The following is a 14266-nucleotide window of genomic DNA, read 5'->3' as shown; positions in this document are numbered from 1 at the left end:
GGCCTGCAGAGGACGTGGTGCCAGAACTATAAGGACCGTATACGTGTGTGTGTGTGTGTGTGTGTGTGTGTGGGTCTTCTAAGCCTGCATTCCCGGGGCTGGAAGCCCCTCCCCGGCCTCTCTCCCCTGCACTCCCCCAGCCACGGGGTGCTCACTGCCTCCAGGTCTTCCGTGGACAGCTCCGTCCCCTCCAATAGGCGCCCTCCTAGTGGACTCCCTGGGGATGTGACTCCATTGGGTGCTGGGCGATGCGGCAGGTTTTCCTCCTCGAGACCCCCAGCTCCACAGTTCAGCTGCCAATCCCCCCATAACCAGTATTATCAGCGAGTGCTGCCTTCCCACGTCTCCCGAGTGGGTTTTTTAAGACCTGCGCCTCGTGATCTGCTAAGGAGCTCCAGATGAGCATCAGTGTGTCTGAACTCCCTGAAATTGAGTGCAAAATTTGGCACTTGTGTGTGTGTGTGTGCGCGTGTTTTTTTTTTTTTTTTTCCTTAAGGGGCTCTAACTTAAATTTTTTAAATTGCTGGCACTTAAAAGCCCTGTTCACACAATCCTTCCCAACAACCACCTACCTAGCAGTTGCTCAGTCTGTGACTTCCTGTGTGGCACATCTCAGCATGGGTTAAGGGTGTGTTGTATGCACCCCTTTAAAGGTCTGTCCCCTCCCCCACTCGACTGGGAGTCCTCAAAGGCAGGAGCCATTCTCTCCTATTAACTCTTGAATTTCTAGGTCCCAGCATATATGTTAGAGACATATAAAAGAACCTAAAATGTGTGCTGGCTGGGAGGCAGCCAGGACAGCCAGAGCTTCTGGGGATGTGGAGACAGCTAAGCATGCTGCCCACCCCTCTGCCACCTCCTACTCCCAACCCACAGCCTTCCCCCCATCCCACCAGAAATCCTACACTGTATTTTCCATAAAGCCTTTAATTTTTAACTTGAGGACTGAACTCCTGGTCCAGACTGGGGGTGGAGAGACTGTCAGCCTGGCTGTCGTTGTGTTCCGTCCTTGGGGGGCTCTGAGAAGAATGCTCCATTTTTGCTCTCACTGACTTGTGGCTCCTTAAAGACACAGAGAGGCCACTGGGTTCCACAGCTCCCCACCCCATACGCAAGTAAATCACCAACCATGTGGATTCAAATCTATCTCCTATACTGGTTTGTGACCCTGGACAAGTGACTTCTCGAGTCTCAATTTTTTTGTTGTGAAGTGGACCTCATAATCCCTGCTCTGTACCAGGTTATTCTAAGGCATAAAGGGCAGTCTACATAGGGTGACCAGCTGGCACCAGCCCCTAATGGGGGCTTGTTATGTGGCCACTCAGGTGGCCACTCAAATGGCCACAGAACCCCAGAAAGGTTCTGCTGCTTATTTGCCCTGTGTCCTTAAGCAAGGCCCTGCTGCTCTGGTCCTTAGCATCTTCATCGTAAAGTGGGAACACTAACCCTGGCCCCACCTTCCTTGAGTGACATGAAGGACAGGGCCTGGGGGAGACTCTGCAGGGCCTGGAGTGCTGGTGTTGGTGCCCCTTCCTGCAGCAGCTGGACAGAGCCAGTTCCTGGCCAGCAAGATGGCCTCACCTGGGTCTCCTGGATGTGCCTTCTGTGTCCTTCTTTCCTGCCTTGGCCAGCAGCTGCTCCTCATCCAGTCCTAGTGCAGACAGCACCTGGGAGAAGCGCCGGGTCACAGTGAGCCTGGCATTGGCCTGAGGATAGAGAAGAGGGGTTTCTGCTCTGCACCAGGGCTGCTGAGGGCATGGTGGGCCTCTGATTACTGAGGGGCGTCCCAGGGCTTTTCTGGGGGTGCTCCCATCTGAGGGGGCCCACTCCCTACCCGCTCAACCAGCTCAGTTCTTAGGTCAGCCCTCACCTGCATGGCCTGCTGGAACAGGAAGGGCCGGGCCTGCACCCTGTGCTGGATGCCCTGCAACTCCGCCTGGTACTCGGCAAAGCGCTGACGCTCCTGGCGCCTGCAGGGGAGATAGGCCTCCGGGCAGCCAATCATGGACACCAGCCATCCCCACTCGAGCCAACTCATCCTCACTGAGGACTTCATGTTTACGTCCTCCCCACCCTTACCTCTACAAAGCCATTTCATTCCCTTCCTGGCCCTGGATTCCTTGTGAGTGCAGCCAGGACAGGAATGATTTGCCCCATTTTACTGATGGCTCAGGAGAGTCGAGGGATGTGCCCATTGTTGTGCAGCTGGGAAGCGAGGGACTGAGCCCAAGTCCCCTGTCTGCATAGCCAGAGCTTGCCCATCCTCCTTGCCACCCCAAAGGGAGAGGGCCAGTGCTAGCTGCTGAGTTCTTGGACACCTGCTTGCACTGTCGCCCCCTGCCTGCCTCACTCTGCACCTCTGAGGAGGAAGCTGTGGTTGTTGTCTGTGACTTTGGGCTCTCAGTTTTCTTCGCTGTGCTATAGCAGGGATCAGACAAGCTGGCCAGCATTGTCTGTGGTTCTTATGAGGAGACACCTTAGAAAATGGGACAGAGGAACTAAAAAATTGTGTCGCAAATAAAAGAACTCATCCTGGAAAGATCAGGGTTGCGCTGGGAAAGCACAATTTCCATTTTCAAAAACCCAGTTTCTGCATGTGTCAGACGTGTGTTTGCTCAACAAGCTGAATGTCACTGTCTTTTGTGAACAGACAGCAAGAGTGGCCTTCCGGGGACCCATGTATCTTTCTGTGAAGCACATAAGAGAGGACTGAGGGTGTGGTGGCAGCACCCACGAACGGTAGGAAGGGGAGAAGCAGACAAGACTCCAGGCCTCGTGCTGGCACCTCTGGCAAGTGTGCTGGGCCCCATGGAAAAACAATGCTGGGCTGGGCTGGCCCCTTGACTGTATGCCAGGAAAGGAACCTTCATCCATAAAGAAAAAGATGTGGACTCGAAGACCCATGGCTAGAGCACAAGTTACTTTAGAAAGGGATCTTCACCATGCAAGAGGGAATTTACAGCAATTGTAAGCAGGGGCAGGAGGGCATGGGCTGGCATTCAGTCCCTGTCTTTTCTGTGATGTTGTGTGCATTTTTCCTGCTGGATACTTTATGCTATTTCTGTTTGAAATGAAGGAAGCCCATATCTTGGAGCCCCAAGTGAAAAAGGAAGTGGTGCTGGTGGGTGTCAGCCCTGTCCAGCATCTAAGAACAAGAGGAAGATGTGTCCCCTCCCTGCCACAGGGTGACCTCTTTTGTCTGCTGGACAGGGCAGAATCTCCTGTTCACTCAGGAAGAAAATTTCATGGGCTATAAGGGCTGAGAGACCACGTGGGCAATATCTGTTCATGCCTTCACCCTCCGAAGTAGAAAATAAAAGGGGTGAACTTGAAACACTCCTCTTGCTGCATCTGCACTTGGAATTCTGAACCTCACACTTCCTGCCTTACTAAAAAAGCAACAATTAACTTGAGGCCTGGCAAGCAGAAGACATCTCCCCAATCATTGGCCAAGGATTCCCCTAAAACACACTTGACTTCTCAGAGCCTCTGTTTTCTCATCTGTAAAGTTGGGGGTGATAAGACTGAGCCTCAAAAAGTAGGTGATGGGAGCCCTGCCAAGTCCCCTCCCTCTTCCCTCTCTGCGGCACCCCACTCACCATAGACCAAAGGAGATGAGGCATGGGAAGGGCTGTCCTGTGCCAGCTGCACCCAGTAGGTGCTCCAGGCGGTGGCATCAGCAATGCTATTCATTTCTGTTGTCCGTTTTCACTAGGCAGGGCTCTTGGGGGAAGATGCTGGAGCCCTTTATCTAACAGGTGGGTGTTTGAGCACTCACAGGCAGTGTAGCCAGGTGCTGAAGGGCTGCCTGGGCTGGAACCCCAGCTCTTCTACTCACTCATGGCCTTTGGCAAGTTACTTAAGCTCTCTGAGCCTCAGTTTCCCCATCTTCACAAGTATGGGGTAATACTTCCTACTTTATGGGCCTGTTAGGAGTCTTAAAAAAAGATTTACCTGATTCATGAAATGGCTTTTTAGAAAAATGGTCAAAATATGGGAACAGAATAAAACAGAAGACTTTTCGCCTGACCGTGAACTATGGTTAACTCCAGGAGTGGGGTCATAGGGGCTGTTCCTGTTCCACGTAACTATTCTATAATATCTGAATTTTTGTAACGAGCATTGGAAATCAGAAGAACAAGACTTGAAAGTGTGATGGTGCACATAGAACATTTTACCCTTGAGCATTCGACAGCTGCAGGGGTCATAATTATTAACTGGGTGGCCTTGAACCAGCCCCTTCTCCCTGTGCCTCAGTGTCTTCATCTGTAAAATTTGGGGAAGTGGCCTGGCCAACCTGCCTTGTGAAGAATGGCCCCAGAGGCTCCGTCCTCAGGGAAGGAGAGGGCTGGGTCTCCTGGGCCCTGCAGTCCCCTTCCTAGCACAGCCTCCCTGCCCTCTGCCCACGGGGCCCGCTGTGGCCCTGATTCCCTACCTCAGTTCCTCCAGCTTGCGCTGCGCAGCCCCGGGCCCCCGGCTTCCTCGGGGCGTGTAGGCAGCCAGGCAGCGGGCCACCTGCTGCTGGACCTGCTGCTCCCGGGCCCGCCGCAGCTCGGCCTGCTGCTGCTCCTCCTGCTGCTGCCGTGCCCAGGCCTGCAGCAGGCTTCTTGGGTGGAGAGAGGGGCAAGGCATGGGGGAAGTCTGCAGGAACCTCAAGGAGGGCAGGGGCAAGGGGAAGAGGAGTGTGGGCACCTGAGGGAAGGGATTTGTCATGAAGTCTGACATGATGGAGGCTGCACATGGGGGCTCAGTCCTAGCCAGCTCAAGACTTTTCCCTGCTTGTTCTGGAAGCCTCCTGCACACCCTAGCCAGCAGTGAGCCCCAGCTTCCGGAGCCCCTGTGGAGCTCAGCATACACAGCCTGCAACCCCACTTGCATTGCCAACCTCCCCTTGCAAAGCAACTCTCCCTGAGGACGGGGCCAGACCGCGTTCTTCTCTCTGACCCCCTTATCTGGTAGGAGCTAGGTTAATGCCTATTGATTTGAGGCAAAGTTGGACAGATGGACAGACAGATGGATGGATGAGTGGATGGGAAAGAGAAGTAAAATGGTGAAGGGATCAGTGGGCGGAAGGACAGATGGATGAAAGGTGTGGATGGTCAAACAGACAGCAGCTAGGTAGACCTGGAACATTCTTCCCCAGATCTCATGGCCAGTTCCTTCTTGTCAATCAGGTCTTTGCTCAAATGTCACTCTCCCGAGAGACTTTCCCTGATAACCCCAACTGCCTCCCAGGTATCTCCCATCTCTAGGTACATAGTTTGTTCATTTCTTTATTAATTACTCTTCTTCCCAAGTAGAATGTAAACCTCATGAGATCAGGGTCCCTTGTCTGTCCTGCTCACTACAAATGTAACCCCAGCACCTGGAAGAGTGCCCAAGAAACTCAATATTTGGTGAATTCATGCATAATTGAATCATGGTCAGATAGAAAGGTGGCCAGATAGACAAGTAAAGGGGGAGATGCAGTCATTCACTCGGTGCATATTTATTGAGCACCAACTATGTGCCAGGTCCTCTGCAGGACACCAGGGAGGCTGTGATCACTAAGATCTGGCACCTGCCCTCAGGGATCCCTCAGTCTGTGGGCCAGGGTGGGCAAACAGTCTAGCACCCCAGTGTAATGCAGTGTGGCAAGTGCTGTAACAGAGACAAGCACAGAAAAGACCACCCTAGAGGGACGCCTGACTTGGGCATTGAAATGTGCATCCAGTTTAGCTGGGTGAGTGAGAAGAGGGGCCATCCGAGGACAGGAAGGAGGAAGAGCATGGGCCTTCCAGTCACTCTGACCAGCTGGTGCAGGAGACAGGAGTCTCTTTACCAAGGAGTCTGGGCTTTGTTCCAAGGACACTGGGAAGCATGGAAGGGTTTCAAGCAGTGGGTGGCAGGGTAAGAACTGAACGGTGCTTTGGAAGAATTAATATTGTTAAAATGTTTATACTACCCCAAGCAATGTTTTTTTTTTTTTAACTTTTATTTTGTCGATATACATTGTGGTTGATAATTGTTGCCCCTTACCAAAACCTCCCTCCCTCCTCCTTCTCCTCCCTCCCCCGCAACAATGTCCTTTCTGTTTGCTTGTTCTATCAACTTCAAGTAATTGTGGTTGTTATATCTTCTTCCCCCACCCCCGGTTTTTTTTTTTGTGTGTGTGTGTGTGTGTGAATTTATATATTAATTTTTAGCTCCCACCAATAAGTGAGAACATGTGGTATTTCTCTTTCTGTGCCTGACTTATTTCACTTAATATAATTCTCTCAAGGTCCATCCATGTTGTTGCAAATGGCAGTATTTCATTCGTTTTTATAGCTGAGTAGTACTCCATTGTGTAGATGTACCACATTTTCCGTATCCACTCATCCGATGATGGACATTTGGGCAGGTTCCAACTCTTGGCTATTATAAAGAGTGCTGCGACGAACATTGGGGAACAGGTATACCTTCGACTTGATGATTTCCATTCCTCTGGGTATATTCCCAGCAGTGGGATAGCTGGGTCATATGGCAGATCTATCTGCAGTTGTTTGAGGAACCTCCATACCATTTTCCATAGAGGCTGCACCATTTTGCAGTCCCACCAACAATGTATGAGAGTTCCTTTTTCTCTGCAACCTCGCCAGCATTTATCGTTCAGAGTCTTTTGGATTTTAGCCATCCTAACTGGGGTGAGATGGTATCTCAGTGTGGTTTTGATTTGCATTTCCCGGATGCTGAGTGATGTTGAGCATTTTTTCATATGTCTGTTGGCCATTTGTATATCTTCCTTAGAGAAATGCCTACTTAGCTCTTTTGCCCATTTTTTAATTGGGTTGCTTGTTTTTTTCTTGTAAAGTTGTTTGAGTTCCTTGTATATTCTGGATATTAATCCTTTGTCAGATGTATATTTTGCAAATATTTTCTCCCACTCTGTTGGTTGTCTTTTAACTCTGTTAATTGTTTCTTTTGCTGTGCAGAAGCTTTTTAGTTTGATATAATCCCATTTGTTTATTTTTCCTTTGGTTGCCCGTGCTTTTGGGGTCTTATTCATGAAGTCTGTGTCCAGTCCTACTTCCTGAAGTGTTTCTCCTATGTTTTCTTTAAGAAGTTTTATTGTTTCAGGGTGTATATTTAATTCTTTAATCCATTTTGAGTTGATTTTATACCCCAAGCAATCTATATGCAAATCCCCATCAAAGGTCCAATCAATGACATTTTTCACAGAAATAGGAAAAAAGATCCTAAAATTTGTATAGAACCACAAAAACCTCTGAATAGCCAGAGCAATCTTGAGAAACAAACAAAAAACCTGGAGGCATTACACTACCTGATTTAAAAATATACTATAAGGGCTGGCCGGTTAGCTCAGTTGGTTAGAGCATTGTGCTGACAGCACCAAGGTCCAGGGTTCAAACCCCGTACAAGCCAGCTGCCAAAACAAAACAAACAAAGCATAGAAATATACTGTAAAGCTTTAGTAATCAAAACAGCATAGTACTGGCATAAAAACAGACATATAGGCCAATGGAAAAGAATAGTGAGCCCAGATAAATCCATGCATTGATGGTCAATTAATTTTTTATAAAGATGCCAAGAACTCATAATAGGGAAAGGACAGTCTCTTCAATAAACGGTATTGGGAAAACTGGATATCCACATGTAAAAGGATGAAGTTAGATCCTTATCTTACACCATATACAAAAATCAACTCAAAGTGGATTAAAGACAAACAAAAGACCTAAAACTTTAAAACTGCTAGAATAAAACATAGAGGAAAAGTTCCACGACATTGGTCTGGGCAAGGATTTTTTTAATATGACCCCAAAAGCACAAGCAACAAAAGGAAAAATAGACAAATGGGATTATGTCAAAATAAAAAGCTCTGCACAGCAAAGGAACCAAAAGAGTATAAAATGGGAGAAAATATTTGCAAAGCATACATCTGATGAGGGGTTAATATCCAAAATATATAAGAAACTCTAAGAACTCAGTAGTAAGAAAACAGAGAACCTGAGTAGACATTTCTTAAAAGAAGACATACAAATGGCCAACAAGTACATGAAAAAACATTTAACATCACTAATCATGAGGAAAATGTGAATTAAATCACAATGAGATATCACCTCACGTCTGTTAGAATGACTATCAAAAAGACAGAAGATAACACATGCTGGGGGAGGTGTGGAGGAAGGGGAGCCCTTGCATGCTGTTGGTGGGGGTGTAAGTTGGTACAGCCATTATAGAAAACACGACGGAGGTTCCTCAAAAAAGTGAAAGTAGAACTACCGTATGATCCAGCAATCCACTACCGGGAATATATACCCGAAGGAAATGAGATCCGTATGTTGAAGAGATATCTGCACCCTCACGTGCGGCATTATCCACGATGCCAAAGTACAGAATCACACTGTGCCCATCAGAAGATGAATGGATAATGAAAATGTGGCATGTGTACACCCCAGAATACTATTCAGCCTTAAAAAATAATGAAATCCTGTCATTTTAGACAACATGGATGAACTTGGAGGACACTATGCTAAGTGAAATAGACCAGGCACAGAAAGACAGATACTGGACGATCTCACTTATGTGTGGAATCCGAAAAAGCCCAAGTCACTGAAGCAGAGAGTAGAATGGTGGTTACCAGGGTCAGGATAGGCAGGGGCGGGTGGGACTGGGGAGATGCTGGTCCAAAAAAATAAGTATGTGAGGCAATGTATATGTTAATTAGCTTCATTTAGCCATTCCACAAAGTATACCTATTTCAGAACATCATGTTGTAAACCATAAGTATATGCAATTTTTATCTGTCAATAAAATAAGATAATTTTTTAAAAAAGAATTGAGGGGTGCTATAAGAACACTAATGAATTCTCCCCACCCCCACAAGCCACGTCTAACCAGCCACCAGGCCTGTTGAGCCAGCCTCTAAATACCTCTTAAACGGGACCCCTCTCTCCATCCACATGGCCACCTATCATCCCTCACTTAGCCATTGCCAACAGCCCCTCGTGGCCTCCAGTCTTCCCCTCTGCTCCCATCATCCCTTGTTCAAGCTCCAGGTGCCATAATTCTTTAACTGAACTGACACAGTCGTCCGTCTGTCTCCTTTTCCAAACCTTGAGCTTCTAAGGCTAGGACAAGTCCTTTTATCCTGATAGCCTGAGGACTCATGAGTAGATACTCAATACATGTTGCTTTAACCACTTAGATAACAGATTAATGGACAGCTAGAAGAAAAGAGAGTAAATGAATGAAAAGTGGGATTGTGTCAATAGACGGTTGGCCAAGGAGTCAGACAGAGAGACGATGGATGGATGGACGGATGGACGGATGGATGGATGGATGGATGCTATCAGTCGGTGGATGGATGGTGGATAGATGGATGACTGAATGTTCAGAAAGACTGATGGATGGATAAACAGAGGAGTGAGTGAGAGTACGGACGTCTAAGTGTCTCTTGGAGAACTTGCTCCTCGTCTCCTCCTCGCCCTTGGTGCCCATCATTCTTGCTCCGCCCCCTTACCTGGTGGCCTCCTGTCGTTTTTGGAAGGTGCGATTAGGGAAGTTGGCAAATGGGAAACTTTCATCATCCGCCAAGGCATTGGCCTTCCCATTCCGGCTGGAAGCCTGAACAGCAGCCTGCGAAACCTTCCAGGGCTGCTTTTGGAGACCTGTCCCGGTGGGACCAAGTCAGGGACCACCGTCTCTTCTGGCCCCCTGCACCCAGACTGCTCTCCCCCCATGTGGCTGCTGGGGAACCCAGGCACTGAGCCCCGTACTCACCACAGCCCAAGTCTTGCTGCAACTGCCTGTGTGACTTCTCCAGGTCCCATGGCCCCTCCAGCTCCCTGGTCCTCGATGGCCTCCTCTGTGGCTCTCGGAGATTGTTGGAGCTGGAGCCACTCCCTTGCCGGAGCTCCCCCTCATCCGAGGCCTGCTCTACAGAATCCTGCCCCTTTTTCCGAGAACTGGCCCTCTTTCTTTGGGGGGCCGCATGCTCCCCCTCTTTGGCCTCCTCTGCCACTTCTGAGAACCTCTCCTCCTCCAAGATCGACCCTGTGCTAGGGAGCTGGGGCCGTTCCCCAGGGCTCAGACCCTCATCCTCCTCAGCACCCGGGCCTTCTGGCTCAGCAGCGTCCTCGGACTCAGATGCTGACCCTGACCGCTCCCCAGGCAGCCGGAGGTCACACCCACTGGACGGCTGTAGCCCTTGGTTCTCCTCTTTACCAGGAGAGCTGGGGATGCCGCCCGCAAGCTGCTGTCTCCTCTCCAGGCTTTGCACCTCTGTCTTCCCACAGGAGCCGTGGGCCTCTGGGAGGTTGGCTGTGGACTTGCACCTGGACTTGAGCTGGGAGACCGCTGCGGGCAAGGGCAGGGCCTGGTGGCCAGGGGCCGAAGAGGAGCTCGGCCGAAGCAGAGCCCGGCCATCTGTGGCAAAGCTCTCCCAGGCCCACTGGAAGGGGAAGGAGGGCTTCCGAGGAGCAGGCAAGAGACTGGAGAGAGGGAGAGCAGGGCTCAGGGGCTGCGCACTGGCCCCCGGGGGCCTGGCCCCCTCCCGGCCCATCCCGCAGCTGCTCACTCCACAGCCTCGGCGGAGCCATGGCCTTTCTTCTTCCGACTCCTGGGCCTGCGGTCCTTCTTTTCCGTCCAGCCTGTGCTCTGCAACCCCTGCTGCTGGCCCTGAATGAGCACACTGTCACCACTCCCCAGGCTCCCCTTGGCAGAGACAGGAGGGGAGGCCAGCTCTGAGCGGCCTCCTGAACTGCTCTGCACCTCCCCGGGACCCTCTCTTCTGTGCACCCACCAACACCGACTGATCACTTCCTCCTCCTTCCTATTAAAACAGCAACGGCCACCACTGGCTGAGCACCTCCTGCATGTTCAGGACTTGCATGTGCTAGCACGTTTCAGCTTCCCAAGGACCCCACCACCCCCATCATACAGTTGAGAAGACTGAGGCTCAGAGAGGTCAAATAGCTGAGGTCACACAATGGGTAAGTGGTGGAGCCAGGACCTGAGCGTGTCCAGTCTGTCTCAGAGCCCAGACGTGTCACCATTGCACGAGGCTGCCTCTGGGACCGGGACAGCTCTTCTAAATGTCCCATGGGGCCCTAGACTTTCTACAGCCAAGGCGGAAGGACCACATCATCTTCCCCGAAAGCCTGCTCCTACTGCAGTGTCCCCTAAGTCACTCCATCGTCCGTGGGAGTCATCCCTGGGGGTCATCCCTCAGTTTCACCCCACGTCCTTTAGGCCTCCCTGTGGTCCCTGTCCCACTTGGTCCTTTCTGGCTCTCACCTGGGCCCCAGCTCCAGTCTCGTGGCTTCTCCAGGGCCTCCCCCGGCCCTGACCTCCCCAGGCCCCAGAGAGCCCGTCTGCCTCTGGGCAGTTGAAGGTCCCCCCCGAGTGGGCCTCCCTCACCTGATCTGCCGGGGGGATGCTCGACAGCAGCCTGAGCAGCCCTGAGCCCGTCCCTGGAGCCTGAAGCTGTGTGTCCTGCCCTGGTCTCTCCGATGTGGTCCTGGCCAGCTGTTGGTGGGTGTTTAGCATATTGGTGTCCTGCCTCGTCCCCCACCCCCGCCTGCCAGCTGTGGAACTGTCCTCCTGGCTATCTCTATGACAACCAGTCCTAAGCCCGTCTCAGGGGCTCTGGCAAAAGGCACAGCAGGAAGGGGTCATCCAGGGCATGTGAGGCTGACCTCCTTTGAGGGGTAGAGCTCATCAGGATGCTGAGGAATGGTTCAGGCCTGGGAGTCTAGGGACCCAGGCCAAGTCCTGCCTCTGCCACAGACTCCCTGTGTGACCTGGTATGTCCCCACCCACACTTGGCCTGTGTCCCCACCTACCTGTAAAAGGGACCATGGGACTCAACCCTCTTGAAGGTCCTCACGTCCTGGGAAGATGCCCAGGAGGTGCCTGAAGTGGGCCCCCTCCCTCAGCCTGCCTTCTGAGGCCCTGAGTAAGCCAAACTGAACTTTCACACACCCCTGATGGGGTGGGAAAGGCCAGGAAGCTGAACACTGTGCCCAGGAGAGAGGCGGCAGGCGAACCAGAGCCCAGAGGAGGCTCTGGAGGGCGCCGTAATATTTAATTCTTATGCCAAACTCCTAAGTGGTGCCCAAAAGGCCTTGGGATGTGAGATCACCATGGGATACCTGGTGCTGACTGCTGAGACCAGTAGTGCAGGGACGTGGTACAGCTGAGGCCGGGACATGGACCAGCTGAGTCTGGAGGCCTGGCCAGGCCTCCCACTGGTTTGTGGCCATTTTCCACTCTGCGAAACTGGAATCATGGGCACATCTCATAGGTTTGTTTTGAAGACTAAATGAAATCACAAAGGCAACACACTTGATAAGTGTTTGTTGTTATTACTTTGAGGTCGCAGAGCATAACGGTTGAGAGCACAGAGGAAGTGCTCGAGTTCGAATCCCAGCCCCTCCATTTGTCCCGCACCCTCTCGGTGCCTGCTTCCTCACGGGCAGTGTGGGCTGGTTATGATCGAATCTGCCTCCCTGGGCCGTGGCGAGGATTAAATCAGCTAATGTATGCAAGAGTACCTAGAACACCTACACGGTGCATTGTATCGGTTACCTAGGACTCGTTGTTATTAATTAACCAGTGATGCGGCCCCAGTGATACAGACTGTGGAAGTAAATCCCAGAAGATGCCCTAGAGGCATATTTTTCTCAGACCTTTGGCCCTTTGGACCCTCCTCTGCTCTCAGACTCCATCCCAGCAACACCTCACAGTGAGCACATCCAGTTTAAGATCCTACATAGTGGTTCAGGTAAAGATCTATTGCCACCCAAATATGCTAACTCTGTTGTTTCTGGTGGGCTGCCATCCCTCCCCCCGCCCCCCCGGGACCCCAGATGGAAGGCACATGAGTAAGGCTGCTGCAGTTTCAGAAATCTAGCCCCCTCCAGACCTCAACCCAGTTGATTCCCTGGACAGCCCAAAACTCTGGGCCACTTTCTTCCTTGGCAGAGGGTAGGTAGGCCTGATTTCTTGGCTTGATATTTTCAGGAGGCACATACAGACCTCTTCTCTCTAGCCATTGTCACTCCCTGAATGAGCTCATCCAGGCTGATGGCCTTAAGAGCCATCTGCTACTTTGCAACTACCCCAGATTTACACATCTCAGCCCTGACTTCTCCCACGAAGTCCAGACTCAAACATCCAGCGGCCCATTCAACATCACTTGGATGACGACTCAGCATGTCCACAGTCAGAGTCTCAGCCTGCATCATCTCAGTCAAGGCCACTGGACTCAGGCCAAAACCCAGCGTCATCCTTCTGTCCTCTCCTTCCCTCACACGCCACACCTAATGCACCAGCAAACGCTGCTGTCTCCTCCTCTGAAGTACACGCAGCACCTGTCCCCACCTCCACCATTAGCACCTTCTCTCATCTGGATCATTGCAGTAGCCCCTTAAATCCTGGCTTCTGCCCTCGCCCAGATTTTATTCTCTACTCAGTAGCTAGAGTGAATCTAAGCCCAGAGCCCATTTGTGCCTTTGTTCAGAATCCACCAACATGTCCCATCTCTTGTAGAAGAAAAGCCAAAGTCCTTACCATGGCTACTTAGTCCTGTATGTTCTGTCTGTGTCTACCTGCAGGTCCCGCACGGCCACCATCACTCACTCGGGTCCAGCATGGCTGTTCCTTCAGCATAGCCATCAGTCCAGCCTCAGGGCCTTTGCACTTGCTGTTTCTTCTTTCTGAAATGCTCTCCCCAGAAGCTACATGGCTCACTCTCTTCCTACCTTCAGGTTTCTGCTAAAGTGACACCTGCCAAAGAAGCCCTCCCTGCCTGGCCTCCCTAGGAGGCCCCACCGTCCTTACTTCTCTCCACATCTGTTTACTGCCCGCTCAGCCACGTGGCTCCAGCAATCCTTCCCCCTCTTACATTAGCGACTTTTCACTTCTTTGGAATCGTTTCCAACAGCACTAATGTTTCTCTCTTGACCCACTTCCCCTTCTTCAGTTCTGCCCCATTTCTCTTTTCCATTTGCAGCAAAACCTCCTGAAAGAGTTTGTACTGTCAAGGTCAATTTCCCCCTGCTGTTCTCTCTTGAACCCGCTCCAGTCAGGCTGTCGCCCCCACCGCCCACTGAGTCTGCTCCTGCCAAGATCACCAGTGACCTCTGCGTTGCTAACCTGAGGTCAGTGGTTTCCTCCCACCCCATGGCTCCTCCTCCCCTCCCAGGAGAGGGTGCAGCGCTGGGCCTTTTCTCTGTCCACACCCACTCTCCTGGTGGTCTCATCGATGAGCCCCACATTCACC

General features: G+C 51.4%; 1 protein-coding gene across 1 annotated transcript; it reads right to left on the bottom strand.

Moving 5' to 3' along the window:
- Positions 1 to 926: 926 nt before the first annotated feature.
- TSGA10IP (testis specific 10 interacting protein) lies at positions 927 to 11535 on the bottom strand. Its single transcript, XM_063095174.1, has 8 exons — positions 11401 to 11535; positions 10559 to 10695; positions 9763 to 10472; positions 9503 to 9650; positions 4436 to 4606; positions 1871 to 1970; positions 1582 to 1706; positions 927 to 1062 (listed from the first exon to the last, which is right to left on the bottom strand). The coding sequence occupies exons 1-8, from the start codon at positions 11527 to 11529 to the stop codon at positions 927 to 929; spliced, it is 1656 nt and encodes a 551-aa protein (XP_062951244.1). The 5' UTR covers positions 11530 to 11535.
- Between the last annotated feature and the right edge of the window lie 2731 nt (positions 11536 to 14266).

The sequence above is a fragment of the Cynocephalus volans genome, chromosome 4, assembly GCF_027409185.1.
Source record: "Cynocephalus volans isolate mCynVol1 chromosome 4, mCynVol1.pri, whole genome shotgun sequence".
Taxonomy (NCBI): Eukaryota; Metazoa; Chordata; class Mammalia; order Dermoptera; family Cynocephalidae; genus Cynocephalus; species Cynocephalus volans.
Note: the sequence above shows the minus strand (reverse complement) of the source record. Positions and strands in the feature narration are given on the sequence as shown.

Bases quoted from the DNA above. Each gene is read 5' to 3' on its own strand.
- TSGA10IP (XM_063095174.1), bottom strand. From the start codon at position 11,529: ATGCTAAACACCCACCAACAGCTGGCCAGGACCACATCGGAGAGACCA. The intron at 10,696-11,400 runs GTGAGGGAGGCC...GTCTCTGCCAAG, and splicing joins GCATCCCCCCGGCAGATCAG to GGGAGCCTGGGGAGTGGTGA. The intron at 1,063-1,581 runs GTGAGGCCATCT...TGTGTCTTTAAG, and splicing joins GGCACATCCAGGAGACCCAG to GAGCCACAAGTCAGTGAGAG.